Source organism: Marmota flaviventris, chromosome 8 (assembly GCF_047511675.1).
Source record: "Marmota flaviventris isolate mMarFla1 chromosome 8, mMarFla1.hap1, whole genome shotgun sequence".
Classification (NCBI taxonomy): domain Eukaryota; kingdom Metazoa; phylum Chordata; class Mammalia; order Rodentia; family Sciuridae; genus Marmota; species Marmota flaviventris.
The window spans coordinates 97,236,553-97,255,952 of NC_092505.1; the positions used below are offsets into that span (position 1 = coordinate 97,236,553).

The window sequence follows — 19,400 nt, forward strand, 5'->3', positions numbered from 1 at the left end:
TGAAATTTTAGGATTTCTGACATAAAGAAAAGGTAAATGTTTTATTAAATCAATGATAAGAACATATTAATCACTTCTTAACACTATAACTAAGACCTTCTAACCTGCTGTCAAAGCTTGGAGTAGAGAAATATTGTGGTGTGAATGCCTCACCAATCCTCTCTCCTCACCTGGGGGTACATTTCTTTAGTTGGAAGTAAGCACTTTCAACAGATCACAAACTAATCTTAGCCATTAGTGCTCTTTATAGAGGAGATTGTGTGGTCACTCCTGTGAACTGTTATGTTCCTCAGATGATGAGTTAATTCATCTATAACAACGTTAGTACATCAAGGTTGGTAGTTTATCTAAGGATCAAATTACTGTAATTTTGTATGCCATCTGATTTAATGTCCACTTAGTTTAGCAGTTAGACAGCCATAGGCAGGCGCAACACATGAATCCAATATGGAAAATGGAGAAAAGGCAAATTCTTGAAGGTTTAATTCAGGCATCCTTAGATGGAGATCACCTTGCTCCTTTTCTTTCTCCTAGGGAAATATATATCTATATAGTGCCAAATCTTATTAAGAAAAACCTAAATAATATAGAACATTGCATATAAATATGTTCATGGTGAAATCTGTGTTTCAGAAAGACTTTTAATGGAAGAGGTTAGGAAGGAGTGGGTTGATTGTGAAATGAGATTGTACACATTCCTCTGGAAGGTCCTTCTACTATATACTCAAATACAATTATAGCAGTTTACAGGCAAAGGATCAATTGGCCAGATTTTACTGGTAACCTACTTTCTTTGTGAACTTGATAGACCTTCCAAATGTTTTTCTGGTTGAATGAAAAAATTAAAGCTTGATTTTTGTCTTTACTTACTTTTGACTGTTTTATAGTACCTTTGTGTGTGTGTGTGTGTGTGTGTGTGTGTGTGTGTGTGTGTACCAGGGATTGATCCCCAGGAGTGCCTAACCACTGAAGCCACTCCACAGCCCTTTTTTTTTTTTTTTTTTTTTTTTTTTGGACAGGGTCTTGCTAAATTACTTAGGGCCTTGCTAAGTTGCTGAGGTTGGTTTTCAACTTGAAATCCTACTACCTCAGCTCTGAGTCATTGGGATTACAGGCATGTGCCCCCTGCCTGGCTAGTAGTGACATTTTTGATCAATAGTCACAGTCAGTCAGTTGATAGAAAAATATATATGGAGAACATGTATGCTCTACTGAAACAGATATGAAGGCATTTAAAGCTTTATTTCCAAATTTGTTTACCTTAAATGTTCCAGTGGAAGGAGATAGAGATGATGCTCAGTTAAAAAAGCCGAATAGGTATTTTACTCAGGACTCAGACTTTCAGCCTTAAATTAAAACATTTACCACTCTGATGCTCATGTGAATCTCCAAGAGGAGGCTATCTTTACCTCAGTTGACCCAGGAACACATTTTTTTTTTCAAGAGAACACCTGTTTATAATTCAAAAATTAGAAAAAGCTGGTGTGGAGGATATTTCTTTCTTTCTTTGGTACTGGGGATCGAACCCAGGAGCACTTAATCACTGAGCCACATCCCCAGCCCTTTTTTGTATTTTGTTTAGAGACAGAGTCTTGCTGTCTTGCTTGGTGCTTTGCTAAGTTGCTGAGGCTGGCCTTGAACTTGTGATCTTCCTGCCTCAGCCTCCTGAACTGCTGGGATTGTAGGCATGTACCACTGTTCCCAGTTTGGAGGATGTTTCTTGCTATCAAATAATTTATAGGTAGATTGGTTGATAGCAGAGATATCCCCAATGACCCAAAATATGATGACAGATTAGTGAATGGTTTTAAATATGAAGTAGTGTATGATTTCAGAACCGAGAGCTTCATAAATACAACAAGTAATTCACCTCCTCTATCTACTGCTTCTGCTCTTGGATGATGCAAATGTTGGAAGTGAGAGAAGTGCAGGCCCTGCACAAACCATATTGAGAAGACCCAGGGTATGGACTGTCTGTTCGGTAGCTAACCAGAGCTGATGATTTATGTAGAGGGAATGAGCCAAAAAAGGGCCTGGAAAGATTAATTTGACATCAAATTACAGAAGAGACTACATCTTGGATTAGAGGCTTTATTTTCTAGCAAATAGGGAACTGTCAGAACTTTGGCTAGTGTGGCTTTTCCTTGATTTTGCTTTTTATCTTCTGTTCTTATGTAAAACAAAACATTGTTGCAAACTTATTACTTCAGGAAGACTGATTTCTAGTGTAAAAATGGCATAAAAATTCAGGCCTAAAGTGACAAGGGACTCCACTGTGCCCATCTGAAGATGAGAGTGTTTTGGAAGCAGTTTAATGGATTGCCATGACTACTTGCTGGGGACAAGGGCAGGGCAGGAGTCCTAACTGTGGTCCAGCATGTGAGCCTACCTAAAGGGCAGAAACAGAATATGGGGTTAGGAGTGGTGGGAGTATGCCAATATAGTACTTCTCCAGAGAAGCAGCAGTGGAAGGAAGTCCTGTTTCTAAATTTCTAAAACAGAATTATCAATGCATCAATCAATTCCCACAGGGGAACAATGTCAAGTAGCCAATTTTCCTTGAATATTAAATATAGTAACTTCCCATACATTTAGCCATAATGACTCTTACAAGGAAGTTCAAAAGTCGTTTAGTTTATGAAAAGATGCTACTGAAGATATTGGTGGGAATAAAACTAGAATCCAACCTTAAGAATCTTACAATGCCTCTCCTTAAGACCAGACCACTACAGATACACCTAAAGTAGAACTGGCTATAAACCAGGAAAGAAGAGCAGATGATTTGGAGTCAAGGAGGAAAAGATCAAACCTGGGTAGTAAGAATCTGTGAGCATAAAGAAAAAAGGTGGCTTTGAAGGATAGAGAGTTCATCTGAGATAAGGCAAAATGAATTATAAACCGAACAACACTAATGTTAACAATTATATTAGTAGTATCAATAATAATAGCTATTTTCTATTAACCACATGCCATGTTCTATGCATGTGTTAAAGTTATTTACATAAATGCTTCATTTAGTTCTAAAAAAAAAAAAAAACCAGAATGAGTTTACACTTAATGGTTAGGCAATTCCAGCCTACTATAGAATCTTGAGCAGGGCAGTGAGTAGCAGCTGATAGTTAGGAAGAATAACAGTCTGGAGTATAAACTGGTGGGAGGGTGATGGTGGTTTGAAGATCTGTTAGCAGACAATTGCCTTCATTCAGATTGGAGGTACCAACATCCAAGCCTGGCATTCGAAGGAATGAAAAGGAAAACCAAGAAAGCCTGATGCTTTTTTCTTCCCAACAAAAGTACATCAAGTATTAATTTATGGCAGGCATTGTGGCATATTCTGGACAATTGGGTCAGAGAAGATAAACCCAGTTCCCGCTCTCTCAGCACCTAAAGTCTACCAGAAGACATTGTAAAGGATGAATTTCTTGACCTTGGTAACAATGTTGACCTAGAATATGTGTGTGTGTATGCATGTATGTGTCCTTCTAATATTTAGGGCTCTGGGATCTCAGTGGCATTCTACCTCTGCCTCACAACACCCCCTGGTGCTGATTGGCAGAGAGCACAATGGGTGGGACAGAACAAGCTCAGCAGCAAACCAGACAGACAGACATCTTCTAGGGTAGCACAGCTTGACAGAAAAAAACATTTTTTCTTAAAATTCTCAGGTCAGGGTAAGGATTAGCACAACTGACACTGGAATAGAAGAAAGAGGACAAAAAAAAAATACTCATACTTTGCCATTTCTTGCAGTATAGGCAGACTCTTCTCCTCTTTGAGCATGGGTGTAAGTTTACTCTAACCCCTTACACAAACACAAATACTGTGAAACTTACAGTATTTTGACCTGTTCCCATGAACTCAGAGCAGTTCACACTCACATTACCCAATTTATTTTCCCAACACTCACATTATGCTGATATTATGAAACTTTCATGGAAGCCTACTCAAAGGTTAAGTGACTTACCCAAAGGTACCCAGCTAGGAGTGGAGACAGGAGGAGGAGCAGGCCTTCCTACTCACTCTTTCGACAACATTAGGAGTCTAAACACATTCTTAAGTGGTGCTTCTAAAGCCCCGGGGAAGAAGCCAACCCCAGAGTTACTGCTTACTGTGCTAAATGCTGTCCTGAAAGATTGAATTAATTAAAATTATTTAAAATAATGAAAAAAATCAAGCCCTTACAGAGTTGGGGTTAATTCCAAAAACATTTACTGCCTTAGTTCTGATGTCTTTACATCAGAAGAATGAAAAGATTTGGCTTTTGAGACCAATGATAATTGTAATTCTAGTTATTGTCTATAAAATATTAAAAATATAAATATATAAATATATAACAGCAAAATGCCCTCAGTGATAGGGCTGGGCCTTTAGTGATAGGGCTAAGTGGTAGAGCACTTGCCTAGCATGTGTGAGGCACTGGGTTCAATCCACAACACCACATAAAAAATAAGGAAATAAAATAAAGGCATTATACAAAATTTTTTTATAAAATGTCCTCAGCATGTGAAAATGCCTGTGTCTAAACAATGAGACTGAAGTGTTTTTCTTTGCAAATATTTATTTTCAGTTTTCGTGAATATTTATTTGCTCATCATTTTTTTTTTCTTGAAAATATCGTTCAGTGCATACACATCAGAGCATTAAACGCCTTTACTTTGAGGGCCAAGGAAAAGAAAAATAATGGTATTTTGTCTTGTTCTCTCTATCCAAATTTTACTATGTTTTATTAAAGTGTTCACTCTATCATAGTGCATTCATTTAAACTTGGTATAAATTTTTTGTTGTTGTGCTTTAAGCACTCAGCGTAATAGCTTAGGACTGAAATACATCAAAATAGCCCAACAAAAAATATTTTAAATATGGCAGTCTTAGTTGGAGTTTAGGAAATAAATCTTTGAGTATAATAATTTATTCACTTGAGCTGTTGTTTCAGCAAAGTATTTCATCTTAGTTCCCAAAGAGCTACTAGTCATTGCTAAATATATTTAAAAATCGAAGCAAAAAAAAAAAAATTTGCTTTCATCCTGGTCAAATATACTATAAAAAACTCAATTGTTAATTCTTTAGCATTTTTTTTTTTTTAAAAAAGATCAGATAGGTGGCTATACCCGTATGGTTAATTAATAAGAAGGGAAGTAGGTAATGTTTCACTGGGGAAACGTGTCACCATGTCTATTGTGAGGGATCCCACACTGGAGGGACAATAACGGGGTGCTAATTCTGAACGCACACAGTGCTGTCCTACAAAGACATCAAGATTTGTAGGAAATCAACCCTCCAGCAGTCCTGGCAAGCCAGACTGACCCCAGCAAATGAAAATAATCAAAAGTAATTAGAAGCGTGCTGGACTACTCCTCAGAGAGCCGAGCAGGAGAGCAAACATGCCTGAATCCTCCAGCCACTGCAAAGGCCCATGTCTGAGCTGTTAGGTGCCCTGACCTTGTCCACATAAAGATGTGATTTATGAAGTGCAGGGCACAGCAGCAGGGCTTCTGTCTTCTCCTGGAGAACCAAATTACTGAGGTGGAGATTAACATGCTTTCAGTCGGGCCCATTTCCAGACCAAGGGAAATTTTTTATTTACATTTTTTTTTACCTTTAATTTCCTCTTTTTTAACAGCCCCCTCCCTTTAAAAGAGGATAAGGGGAGGAAGAAAGGCAGAGTCCATCAAGAGAGTGACCAGACATCTCTCTCCAGAGCAGTGATGATGTGTGCTGGGGCTATAGACACTCAGAGATTTTTGTTTATAAACTCATATTGTGCTGGAGAGTTTTGGTGGGCCTGCCTGCCCAGCATCACAGAATTCACCTTCAAGTTTAAAGCCAAGTTTCTGAGCTACTTCCCTGATTAAGGAATATAAATAATTAAAATTAAACCAAATATTACTTATGATACCATAATTTTCCCATCAAACTTTCCTTCCTAACTGTTATGTTCCACCTATTAAGTAAAAAGATTTAGAAGAAGAGCTGTGGGTGGTAAGAGAATTCGGAGGAGTAGGAGGGAAGATAAATTGGGAGAAATTGTTACATATGAATCAGTGAGAAGTGTCTTGAGTCCTAAAGACGTACTTCTCATTTTTGTCTCAGTTAGAGTAGGAAAGGTTTTACAAAATTCTATCCTGACATGAAAAAGGAAGCATTGATTTTCTTTTTAAACACACATCAATATCTATACAAGAAGCTAATTTAATTAGCAAGCAGTTATTGTTCAGCCAAATGTCAATTTCTCAGATTATTTCATGCTTCTTGACATGAACTGTATGAAACAGGATTTAACGGGATGTCTATGAATGAAACCACACTTGAGAAATGTAAAATTGCACTTGCATGTTCTTGAAAAGCAACAGAAAATAGTGTTACAAGGAAAATGTCAGGCTTGGAGTTCATTGTATGTTTAGCTACCTCAAGAAACCCAAAGCTGCAGAATTAAGGGAACTCTACTTAGGCTGAGGTTATAAAGTACCTTCCTCTATAAACTAAAAACATAATGTCAGGGTGAATGGGAACATACTTTATTAACTTTATGGTATTGAAAACTGCCAGCAAGTTGTCTTGTTTTTAAATATTGTCCTCTGCAGAGTGTTACAGTGCTGTTTGTCCACAGGAAGCCTATTAAAAGTGGACAGTGCAGTCATTTCATCTGGCTTTGGCTGGACTGCTTTTCTTTCCTTTAATGATGTGCTGGAATGTACCATGCCCATAGGGTCTCCATTAGCAGAACTTTTACTTCTGGGACGACCATGAAGTTTAAGGCTTAAAAGAGGCATCAGTTTACAGTCTTGTGGGAATCACTTGAATACTGGAGCACTAACTTCTTACTGCTTTAACTAATATATTGACTTATTTTAAATAAACAGTTACACAATGAAGGCAGAGCCAGTGGCCTTATTGGAAATCTTTGGGCATTTTAAAGATTCTGCAATCCACACAGCTGGGGGAGGAAGGAAGAGGCCTGAGGAGGGTTTATGCCCTTTTCAAACCAGGAAGAAAACACATTAACCTCTCCCACCCCAGCCCTGCCATCAGCCAAAGGGGGATCTTTACAACTCCCAGAAAATCTATCAGCTCACACTCAAACCTCATATTTTCCAATGCCTTTTTCCTGGTAAACAACAATTAACAGAGCAATGAAGAAAAAAAAAAACTATTAATTCTTTCCAGAAAAATGTTTTAAAAATATGATTCTCTTTTGATACACTGCCGATGAACCACTTTATTTTCTCTTTTCCCCAAAGCTCTATGCATTTGTTATAGTTTGTTCTCTCATACCATCCTCTTAATATTTAGATCATCTGTCCTGATACATGTTTGCAAATTAAAGCTGGTTTGAGATTATAGTAGAACCATTATTTTTAATAGCCCATTTCAAGGGCAGTGCTCAACCCTGCAGAAATGCATGTTACTGATTACTGCCAAGCAGACAGCGGCTTGTGCAGATTAATTTGTAACTGGGAACTACTGTAAACAGATTTCACCAGAAATCCCAAGGAATAAAGGGAATTGGTAGTGGTATTTGGCTCCTTGTATTTATTTATTGTTTTAGAAACCTCCTGATGGAAAGCAAGCTAACAGGGGAGAAAAGTTAAACCCCTGCAAAATCCTTGTCCTCTACCCTTGTCTCCTCTTGTTTCAATTCTGATGTGGGAAGGTGGGTCAGGTCTTCTTCTAAAGGGTTATTTAAAAGCAAGGGACTCCCTTTTTAAACAACAACAAAGCCCATTTAGCTAATTGTGGGATTTCAGAACCCATTCTTGAAACTTTAAGTTATGTCAAGGAAAAGGGGGGTGAATTCTGCATTTACACGAAATTATTGTTATATACCCAAAGGAGAAAGGGAGTAGGTTGGAAGAAGAGAGCGACTGAGATTTAGCGTTAACACCTCCTTTGCCCACATCCTTATGATGATTTCCTTTAGTCTCTATCACAATTTAGTCAGTGAACAAGACTTGATGACAATTATGATATCAATTAAATAATGATAATGAAAAGAATCCTCCAACTCTAGATTAATGTTGGGATGTTTCAGAGAAGAAGTGTTGACTCTTTGGCTGGATTTCGAGAAAAGAATTCCATATGTAGAAATAGCTTTAGCAAAGCCCGGCTTCTGCGGGCCGGGGCTGCAGCGTGCGGGCGTTGGGTGGTGAGGCTCTAGAGACGCGCGTGGCGGAGGATGAAACCCTTTGCAGGAGCCAGGAGGGCGGCGGCTGCTTCACCTGGAAGGCTGGGAGCCGCAAGCGCCGCTCTTTATTTCGGGACACAACGCCATCTACCGGCCTTCTGCAATACCTGCAAGTAACCAGACCTTGCAAGTCGCCCCGCCTCCCCCACCCCAAACCAATATAAGGGAAAAACTCAGAGGCCCTTTCCACGAAATCCTAATTTAGCCAGGACCTGCCACTGATTCCACACGACCTTTGTCTCTCCACCGACGTCCTCTCCTTTTGAAAGGCGACTGTGTAAAGGGCAAGAAGGTGGCGGCTGCAGGGCTAGGGCGGGGAGGGGGCGCAGGGAGGGTTGGGGCGCTGAGCTCTCAGACCCCCTGATCAGGCCGCACTGTCTGAAGCAATCGGTTCCCCAGATTACTTGTATTTAATACACAATGCATCATAAAACAAATCCCTCATCCTGACAGGAAGAAAATAGAACAGCTCATAGCTCGAGCCGGTCCAATTTATGGCTAAATTAAAAAAAAAAAAAAAAAAAAAGCTTCGACAATGGGCAAGTTGAGGAAGGGCAGGAAATCAATGCAGCAAACCCGGGACTCTTAAAGGTTCTCAAGAGCCGAACTCTATGGGAATATCTCACCAGGTTTTAGGTTATTTACAAAGGATTTTTCCTGTCCTACCTACTACTGCTTCAAACAATGGCCATTATCTGAAATAACAGTTCAATGTCACAGATAACAGGCCACCGAAACGAATTAGTCATCACCTCTTGTCATTTTTCTCTCCCCCACATCCCTCTCTTTTGTTACTATTTTTATTTTTAAATCAGCATTTTGGTGGGGGGGGTGTATAGATTTTCATGTTTACTTGCACTTGGAGAAAACAAAAAGTGGGTGGCACTTGTCCCCCTTTGCAGATAAAGTTAAAAGGCAGTGCATTCATTCTTCCAGCCTTCCTCGCTCATTCCACCTCTCCCTCCGCAAGTGCCCCCAGACTCGCTTACTTTGCTTAACTTTCCATTGTTGGGCTGGAAAGAAGTTGGATTTTGTCCATTTGCTTTTATGAATGGAGTTTTCTGATAAAAGCACTTATTTCCATCTAACTGGTAGGTTTAACTAAATTCTTTCAAGATTGGCAACAAGCATACATATAGACTCTTTTATTTTGTTATTAATTCCCCATATTCTTTCCTCCAATGTCGTTTCTGCATTGTGTTGATATAAGTTGACCAAATATACATTATAAAATTATTAAACATAGCATAATACCGATCACTAAAAGCAGCATTTATGATGTTAAAAGTCTTACAAATAATCTGGGTTGTCAAATCCCGTAATTCTACTTAGGGGCGTTCATGGTGTTTTAATTAATGTATCAAAGAAAATGGCAAAACTCACCAGACAGTCGTCAATCTTCTTAAGCCCATAATACCCTATGTGGGCGGGTTATATGCAAATGTTTCACATTTTAAAATTTCTTCTAAGAGAAAGTATGAATTGAAAATGTAGCACGCCTTTCTGTTGACCTAACTGTAAGAGTGGAGGGGATACACTTGAAGGTAAATTTCAATTAAAATTTATCTTAAAAGATGCTTAGCAAAAATCTGGAAATGTAATGTCAACTTTTCATTCTTGAGGTTCCTGTTTTCCGAGAAATTCTGAACTAATTATGTTTAGTACGAACCAGCGTCTCTTTTACCCCAAGCCTTATTCTCACTCTCTCCAGCGCCCCCAGCCCCCAAGCCCACCTTGGTGCGCACACCCTCACACCCCTGAAAATCACTTCTCCAGTCTACCCCATTTCTCCCCATCCCCCATCCGTTTCTCTCTCTCTCTCTCTCTCTCTCTCTCTCTCTCTCTCTCTCTCTCTCTCATACACACACACACACACACACACACACACACACTTACACTTGTGCTTTCAGGACACCGAAAGGGAGGATATTTCCCTGGGGAAAGAAATCCTGCCTGGCGAGATCTCCCCATTGGTTGTTTACTCGGAGAAATCTACATGTTTAAGGGGGATGGTGCATCCATAATCAGTCTGTCCCTATAGGACTTGGGTCTTGGCGACCTTTTTGTGACCTCTCCCGCCAGAGGAGGCTGCTGTCACTTTAAAAATTACTGAAAGAGGAGCCCGTCTGGCTTCCGATAGCTCCCTTTCTCCCTCGCCCCGGGTTCTTTCTGGATGGCCAAGCAGATCCTCTTTAAAGAGACAGTTCATGAAATAGAAACCCGGCGGCTAAGCTCGGAGTTGCGAAAGGGGACGATCCCGTGAGGGTCTAGGACCCGGGAAGGCTCTGCAGAGGATCTGAAAGGGGGCTAGAGCTCCCCTCGCCTCCCCAGGCCCCCCACCTTCGCAAACTCTCCTCCTCCTGCCTGTTTTCCCCCCTTGGAACAGGGAAGGAGAAGTGGAAGAAGTTTTAGTGGGTTTCAGATAACTTTCATTACACATCGGGCTGATAAGAGCAAGAGAAAGTGAGAAAAGAGGGAGGTGATGTGAACCAGAAGGAATAACTCCGAGCTCTTTTAGGAAGGCGGAAAAAAAAAAAAAAAAAAAAAAGCCAAAACACACCAAACCCGGGTCACTCAGACGAGAGAAGACTTCATTTTCATTTCTGGTCTTAAAACACACTTTTTGGCGGACAATAAATCTGAAACGCATGGTCCCGGCGAGCTGATCCTAGAGACGCACAAAGTTATCAGAGACCCATTTGGAAATCGAGACGCGCGAGGCATTTTTTTTTTTCCTCCCCAAACATCTCGCAATGTTGCTGGGAATCGTTTGAAAGGATTTTCGTACAGGAGCTTGGGGGCTGCTGATTATTTTATTTTGTTTATTTTAATTCTTCTGTGATTGCCTTTTATTGCTGAGTTGAGGCCATAGAAATCTTGAAGGTAAGCGAACTCACTTAAAAACAGCAACAACAACAACAACAACAAACTCTTGGCGATGTGCATAGTTTGTCACTTGGGACAGTTTCCTGCCGGGCACCCCTTCCCCGGGCGCCCCCCGCCCCAGCCCTCTTTTCCTCCTCGCCCTCAGTCTCGCGGAGCCCTCTGCTTATCTACGTTGCTAAGCCTGGCGATTTCCTTGTTCCTCCTGCGGAACCGTGCGGTCTGGACGCGTCTCGGGGTGGGTCGTCCGGCCTTCGGTGGGTCTCTGCCGGCTGCCGGCCTCTTTTCCTCGCGCTCTTCTCCTCCTTCCCTCCCTCCTTGGGTCTGTCGGTCGGTATCGGGGACGCAGAAGGTGGGGTTGCCAAAATCTGAATTCCTGGCACCGGCCACGCGACTTTGGAGCCGGTTTCGGCCGAGTTCCACCTTGCCAAGTAATAGCTTTGCTGTCCAACATCGTGTGCTGCTTTGCGAGAAAGTCACATTCGGACCCTTTGGCTAGATTGTGGGGATTTTTTCCCCCCTTTTGCAGTTGGGTTTTTTTTTTTTTTTTTGAAAGGGCCTTTCTGTAAGGTTCACCTATGGGATATATATGTATATATGTTTGTATTTTAACGCGATCTTTTGGGATTGACAGCTTTTAAAAACACAGGAGTGTAGTAAGTAGATAAAATGAGGGAAGATGTGTTGTTACTTGTTTTTTTATTCGAAATTTCCGAGACGATTAAGCCATTTAGGAGACAAATGTACTTCTGCTAGCAAATCAAAAGTGAATAATTCCCCCCCACCCCTGGGGTGGGGTGGGGGACGTTTCTGGAGAAAGTTAAGTTTTTGTCTTGGGGCAAGAATATTGAGAGTAAGAAAGTTAATATGTTGGTGAAATCTTTGAATAATCATGTAACAGATCATGTAAAAAGACATTCTTTGGAAATGAATCTTTTTAAAAATTAACTTTGCTGTTGACAGTCACAATGGCAATAATGTTAACACGGAATAAAATTACACCTAGAATTTTTATGTGCAGTATATGCAATACTTAACTCCCTGCCCCCGCAAAAGGGAATGCTTGAGAGCTAAGGGGATAGATGCTTCTTGACTTTGAAATTAACAAGTTTTCCACGTCTTTCTGCAAATATGAAATGGAACTGGTGTTGCATTTCACTGGCTTCATCCTATTTCCTTTATTAAATATTTCTCTGGTGTGTCAGTAGACCTGCCTTTTTTTTTTTTTTTTTTACTAGTCAAGAAAACAAACAAACAACAAAAGACCAATCAGAAACCAAACCAAACAACCAATCTAACAAACAAAACAAAAACCCCAACTTTTTACTATTTTGCAATGTACATTGTATTGATATTTATGTGCCTTCTCAACATCTGGGAAGGGGAGAAATCTCAAGTTGCATTTGAGTTATGCAGTCTTCAGAGCTGAAGAAACATCTTAAAGTTTGTAATTTTATAAGTGCCAAATTGTATAAAATTTGTCCTTATCACTAGACAAGGGATTTAAGTGCAGACTTTTTTGTTGTTGTTGTTAGTGTGAAGAAGTGTCCTTGAAAAATTTGTGTGTATGTGTGTGTGTGTGTGTGTGTATTTAGCAATTACTGCCTTTATCTCCTGGCTCTATTTTTCTTTTTTAAATTGTGGAACTACTTATTGCCCTTCAATTGCCCCATGGCCAAGAGCTTATTCATAGTGCCCCTTGACTACAGCCCTTTTGAGCACTGGGTTCTTCTTGAAGTTTATGGTGAGTTAATGACTTGAATCTGCAATTGGATGATTACCTGACTTCCATGCAAAATTGCTTTTGGTCTAGAGTTTAGTTGAAACTTTTATGTAGGTATAGATGCAGCAGAGTTCTGTAAGGGCTTATTTAATTCATTGATTTTTGTTCTAGACTGTGTTGTTTAGTCCTTGATAGGAAACTTCCTCAAGTTTGCTTTAATTGGTTGACATTTGCAGCCTTTGTAGCTATTCACCCTGAGATCCACAACTCTGCAACTTTCAATATTAATGTTTAAGACACAATTGCTAGTGAACCAAAATAGTTTGGTTTAAGTATGAAAAAGGTTAAAAATGAAAGTTTCCCAATTTGATTTTTGTTTCATAAATATCCTAGGTAATATTAATCTTTCCTATAGGCCAAATGTAAGTCTCATGAAAATAACAATATACAACCATACATGATGATGGCAATTTTTACAGTATTCTTAAATGTAATTTTTTTTACTTATTCACATCCAGTTTTGTTATTTTGCTTACTGGACATAATATTAAAACACAAATGTGTTTAGTAAAACACATGTGTTAACTAAAACCTTAGGTTGCCATACTTTGCATAACTGCTTACCTATCGATTGTTTTCATTTGTTTTTCTTTAGTTTGGTCAGATGCATTTATGAGACAAATCTTATCATCTCCTTCAATTAAAAGCATGATTTAATTGTTTTGTGGTGACAAAGTATGAAGTAGGAAGAAGAATTTAATAATTTAAATATTTAAAGTTTTAAAATGAATTAATTTAAATTAATTACACACTTACATTAGATGACTATCTAAACATAAAATATTGACTTTAATTATTCAAACCTAAATGTTGACTGCTTATTTTAGAAATATTAATATATGCTGTTTGGTATTTTTTGTAAAAATTTATTGGATAAAATTAAGTAAATAGCACTCATTCATGCACAATAAAAGAAACAAGCAATGTTTTGAAACCAGTTAATCAATTTTTTTGTAATGAGTTGAAACTGCTTGATTCCTTTTTTAAAAAGCAGCATGCTGTCATTTCCCACATAACTTCTTATTACTCTTCTTTTTTTTTTTCATATGTATGCTGTCTGGCTTTTTTTGTTTTAAGGATTCAAAGGAGGAATATACATTTCAATGATATATTTTAAGCAGCTAATCACTTTCATGAATAGATCAATATGGCAATTGATTGTTCTCATCTTCCTCCTTCCAGATCTTAGATGAGTTTTGCAATGTGAAGTTCTGCATAGATGCCAGTCAACCAGATGTAGGAAGCTGGCTCAAGTACATCAGGTTCGCTGGCTGTTATGATCAGCACAACCTCGTTGCATGCCAGATAAATGATCAGGTATGTTGTAAAGATTTTCTTGTCTTTCTTTGAGAGCACTAAAGTATCAGTGAAGCCTGAAGAATAAAAATAACAGTGAGCTGCAGTAGACCCTTGTGGCCTGTTTGTTGATATGGTGAAAGGCAATGCAGAGATATAAGTAAGATGCAGAACAAAGTCATTTTCAGTACGACTTTCTTTCAGTACGACTTTTTTTTTTTGAGTAGTTTATTCACTTTGTCCTAGTCCCCTTCATAAGTGCTCCAGTTTTTTTAGTATGACTGAAAGATTTAAAAACTAAGTACTTATTTATTTCTTAGTGTTCTTTACATTTTCCCTTTTCTATCATTGTAGGCACATTCATAGAAAGTATTGAGCTAATCAAGACTACTTTGTGAATTTATGCAGAAATTAGAAGGGGTGTATTTGAAATGTTATATAGTTTTATTTAAAATACTAGGTAGAGATATGATATTGGTGCAGACTTATCTGGTTATGCATTTTATATTGATTTGCCTAGTTATAAGTGAGGACTTTAAGAATAATCAAACTTCTCTTTTGTTTGTACATGTGAAAAGTTTTAAAATATCACTGCAGGAAATTTGCTTTGTGAGATTATGGAGGACCATGCAGTGAGGGTGACTTCAGTAACAGTAAATATGAAATAAAGATCATGACAATATCATGAAACATATTTTGTACTTAATAAAATTAGATGATAAATCTCATAACTTAATATGACAATACCTAAAATAACAAAAAAATCCAACCTCTTAATTTTTGTTTTATACACACCATTAAGTTAGAATTTAATTATGTTATAACTAATTATTTCTTTTAACCCAATGGTTACCTAAATCAAATATGTTTCTAAGTTCATATTGAAATGGTTGCCTGGCAAATCTAGTATGAAATCGCCACCAAGAAAAAGAAAAAGTTTAAATTAGATGTTTCCAATTGAAAGCTGTTAAATAAAGCTAGCGTCATATGGTCTAAAACTCTCTTTCAATCATCGTTATGAGATTATTCTTTGGCATTTTACCAGCTACCAGATAATTTTTACTGGCTAAACTATATAAGAGGTAGTAAATTGTAAAATTAGATTTAAATAGGAATCATTTTAAAATCCTCAACATATATCAAAGATAATAAACCAATCGATTGTTTTTTTCCCTGTGCCATAAGAAAACAAGAGGCATTATTGACAAAGGAAAACATTATTAAATTAGCTATTGATTGTGGGCAAAAAAATATCCCAAGCCCATCATATGAGTTACTGTCACCACCAGCAACAAACAGTTTTTGAGGACCTGCTATTTGTAGATGGAAATAGATAGTTGTTGTAAGTTGTTTATGTTATATTTCCTCAGAAAGGAATGGGGGGACCTCAAAAGATACCTTATTATATCATAATAATTATTTCTTATTTGCATTTAGTGCCAATGGGAGCTGTTTCCATAGACAAATAAAACTTATAGAATTAGTGAAAAGATGATTTAAGAATGAGACTTGTAGCCAATGCAAGCTCACATGTAGCCATTTTTTCATTTAATATTTATTTGTCTAATTTTCTATAATAAATATATTCTTGTCATTGGGAATCTTGATTGCATTAAAAAGGAAAACTGTTTTGCTATTCCTAACTATGTATTAGGTTGCTCATTAGAATAGGCATTTATAATTTTACCATCGTTACTTTTCAACTACACATTATAAATGGCTCTGTTTTCCAAAGAATATATGCTGGTTTCATACTTTAATGAATAGCATGTTTACTTATTTGAACTGAAGAACCAGGGGAAACAGTTAATCAGGAAAACCATAGAAGGCCAATATTAAACATGCACCTATTATTTCTCTAAGCACTTATTCTAAACTTCTGTATTATTCTGGCAGAAATCTAAGCTGGTTACAGAGTGCATATCAAATAACATAATTGTAAAATTAATACTGCATGGTCAAGTAAGTTCACCCATAAACAACAAGAGAGGAAATTCAGAGGTAAAAGTCAGATTTGTGTGGTAGGTATGTATGTATACAATCCTACTTAGCCCAGATGACAAGACAAAGGAGAACAGGCACCCAAGTAGTACATGCATGTATTACAGGCATATTCATTTATAGGCTCATATGCATTTTCTAAAAGCCAATTAAGATGAGCAATCCTAGACAGCTTTGAAATGTGAATGTTGGACTAAGTACAATGATAAAAGAGCTGACTAAAGGTATTCTCTATGTCTGTTTTTTTTTTTTTCCTGTCTTTTCCATGAGGAATAGGAGCTGCCAAATAATGAATAAGCACAACTCATCATGTAAAGAACAATCCCAGCATGGAGATATTATTTAATATGCAGATAGATAGAGGGGGGGTACCCTGGATCAGAAGTAATTATTAAGCATTAACAATGTCAACTCATCTGTACAACACAAAAGCAAATATAGCACTTTATAAGAAATCATGAAAAAAAATGTTTCCCTTCCTTCTGATTCTTAGAAGGAGCTCAAGATAATGAAATGAATTTTAATAACACAACAGGTAAAAGTCCTAGACTCTTCTAAAAGGGAAGAATTTCAGATGTATCTTTCAACTCCAAATCAGTCATGGTTATGATGAGATCATCTAACAAAGAAGGAAAAAGATAACCTAGAACAAAACAGGAATGTATAATGTTTACCTTGATGAAGGTACATAGCTTTTAAAATTTTAATGTTGAAGATCTTTTAATCAATTTGAATAAGTTTTATAATGAGGAGGATGTGGAAGAACCCTATAAAAGAAAAAAAAATATTCTTGCTAAGCTAATAAAATGGATAATAATGGGATGTCAAAATTATGTGCTAGATAAAATCCATTTATGATTTATTAGGAGTGAAGAAGTTCTTAGAAACAATATAGGTATTGGTTTTTAAGTCAAATTGATAAAGGATGTAATCTGTTTTATATCATAAACATAAAAGCAAAGACCATTTGAGTAGCATTTCCCCAATACCATTCTGCAATCATTCCATTTGAGGTGATTTTCCTTGGTTTAAATTTTCCAGTAGATTTCTGTGAGTTATTTTACTTCAGATTTTGTTTTTCAGACCAGAATGAGCTTTGTGGCGGTTTACTTTCTTGACAGTGCTGCCTAGAAAGACTCGAGTTTTGTGATTTTAGATATCTCTCATTTCATGTTTTCAAAGTTATTGTGGTGATGTTTTTGGAGATAGAAATTCTGGAAGCAGTGGCATCACTGATGAACCATAATTTCTAAGTAACTGCAGTTTCTGACTGATGTCCGAATTCCCCCCCAAAGTGTTGTATTAACTATAGTAGTTTATCTTTATAAAGAAGGCCATACCAAAGACACTAGTAAATTGATACCACAGTCTTAGTCAAGTCATAAAATACTAGAACCACTAAAAACACTCAAGGCTGTTGATCCTTGATTTCCCAATTATTTCCCCCTGATGCCTTAAAGTATCTGCACAGTGCTACAAAGCTCAGTGTTTAGCTGGGAATTTTTTTGAAGGTAGACAATGCTTAAATAATTTCACATTTAACCAATCTGAAATTGTTCTCAGTTGCTTTCAGGAGCAAGAACTGGCACTGAAAGGTAGAACAGGGCAAGAGCAAAAGCAGAAAGTTGCATGAGGAAAGTTCTGCCAGACTATGTCCTCAAGGGGATCCAATATATAGATGATGCATGAAAAAGTTTTATCAGTGATTCAGAGGTTTTGTTTACATCCAGAATCACTCATGTATTTTATGTCAAGTACAACAAACATCTAAATTATTTACTGAGTTTGTTGTTGTTTAAATTGGGATATTTTGTATCCTTTTCTTTGAAGTCTTGGGGTTATCTTACTTTGACAGACCATTTTGATTGTGAGATGTAGCATGTTGCCTTAGATTTGGCCTGGTCCTTCACTAGTTCTTTGATAACCTCCCTCTTAAGCCCACGTTTCTATATCCTTCACCTACATCAAAGGCAGGCTACCCAGAGACTTAGCCACCTCTAACAAAATTGGTTCTCATCCTTGAATATGTTCACAAGATTTGTGTACTTATGGAAGAGTTCTCTGGACACAGCAGTTTTACTCTAATACTTCCTTATGGTGAAAACATGTTGGTTATAACCAGGGAGGTCATTATGGTACAATTCATGTAAGTTGACTTTTGAGACTTAAACAAGACCTGTCTTTCCTTTCAAGATAATCAGAATGATCTGGGTGTGTGCTTTGGGGTCATATTTTCTATAGAGATGTATGTATGTATTCTGCATCGTAGGAGGGAACACAATTTCATTCAAACTCCTGACCTGCCCTAACATGGTCTTCAAGTGGAATAAAGTTCTCAGAAACCCAAGACATTATTAATCTTGTCATTTACACAAGGTGATAAGTCCTTTTATTTTTAAACAGGCCCTTGACAGCTGGTATTTAGCAGGTAGAATGAGAGATGTTGGCTGTTTGCTCTGAATAAAAAGAAATGTGTCGATACGAGATTATCTAATGCCTGATATATATTTTGAAGAAATGAGATCTAGAAGAATGAGTGCCCCTAGGAGAATACAAAGTCAGAATTCACTTTGGGGATCCTGCCAGCTCCCTTGTGGTTAATGAACGGCAGCAAGACTCTACAGTGTTTTCAGTTGGAACAGGCATTGTTCTCATTTGTGCTTTACCTTATAAAGTTTTAACTGCTTCCAGGACAATCATGGCTGATTTGGCACACCCGCTTTCACTCTACTTAGGTCCACGTGAGTGATTCTATCAGACTGTGTGACACTAGAACAGTATTATTACTACAAGCTTATTACGGGCTCAATTATAAAGTTATTTTCTTTGGCTTGTTACTGAAGAAAAAAAAATCCACTTTCCTGCATCATTCAATTAATGCAGTTTGTGCAAATAAGCAAGGTAAATCAGCTATGTGTAAAGCAAAAATGTAATTTGTTAGCCTCTTCCCACTTTTTAAAAATGTTTGCCTCTACTGTCAGGTAATTTGTTAATTTTCTCTTCCTTTACAAGGATTTCTGGCCACATTCTGCATGACTCCTTTTGATCTTAAAATTATTATTGGCTTTGGGCATTTTCTTTGCTTTTAAGTCGAGTTCCACTTTTATACCAAAGTTATGCTCTGCTGTTTTAAGATGAATGCCAGCTGGCAAGACCCAGAGACTGGCTTTGTGAACAGTGCCTAAGCTGACTCTGGGGGATGTCATATGGCTGATAAGTTACTTCCCTCGCACGAAGATGAAACTGTCTCAGACA

General features: G+C 37.7%; 1 protein-coding gene across 17 annotated transcripts in view; it reads left to right on the forward strand.

Annotated features, from left to right (window-relative positions):
* The window catches only part of Mecom (MDS1 and EVI1 complex locus), a 544,883-nt gene that overhangs the window by 471,644 nt on the left and 53,839 nt on the right, over window positions 1–19,400 (forward strand). For 13 of the 17 annotated variants that reach the window (XM_071615485.1, XM_071615493.1, XM_071615483.1 and 10 more), the window contains exon 3: window positions 14,031–14,165. In XM_071615485.1, the coding sequence (XP_071471586.1) occupies window positions 14,031–14,165 (135 nt within the window). Of the gene's footprint in view, window positions 1–10,347; window positions 11,066–11,277; window positions 11,323–12,393; window positions 12,810–14,030; window positions 14,166–19,400 lie in introns of those variants that run through there. The other 4 variants (XM_071615495.1, XM_071615496.1, XM_071615497.1 and 1 more) reach the window with 4 other exon arrangements.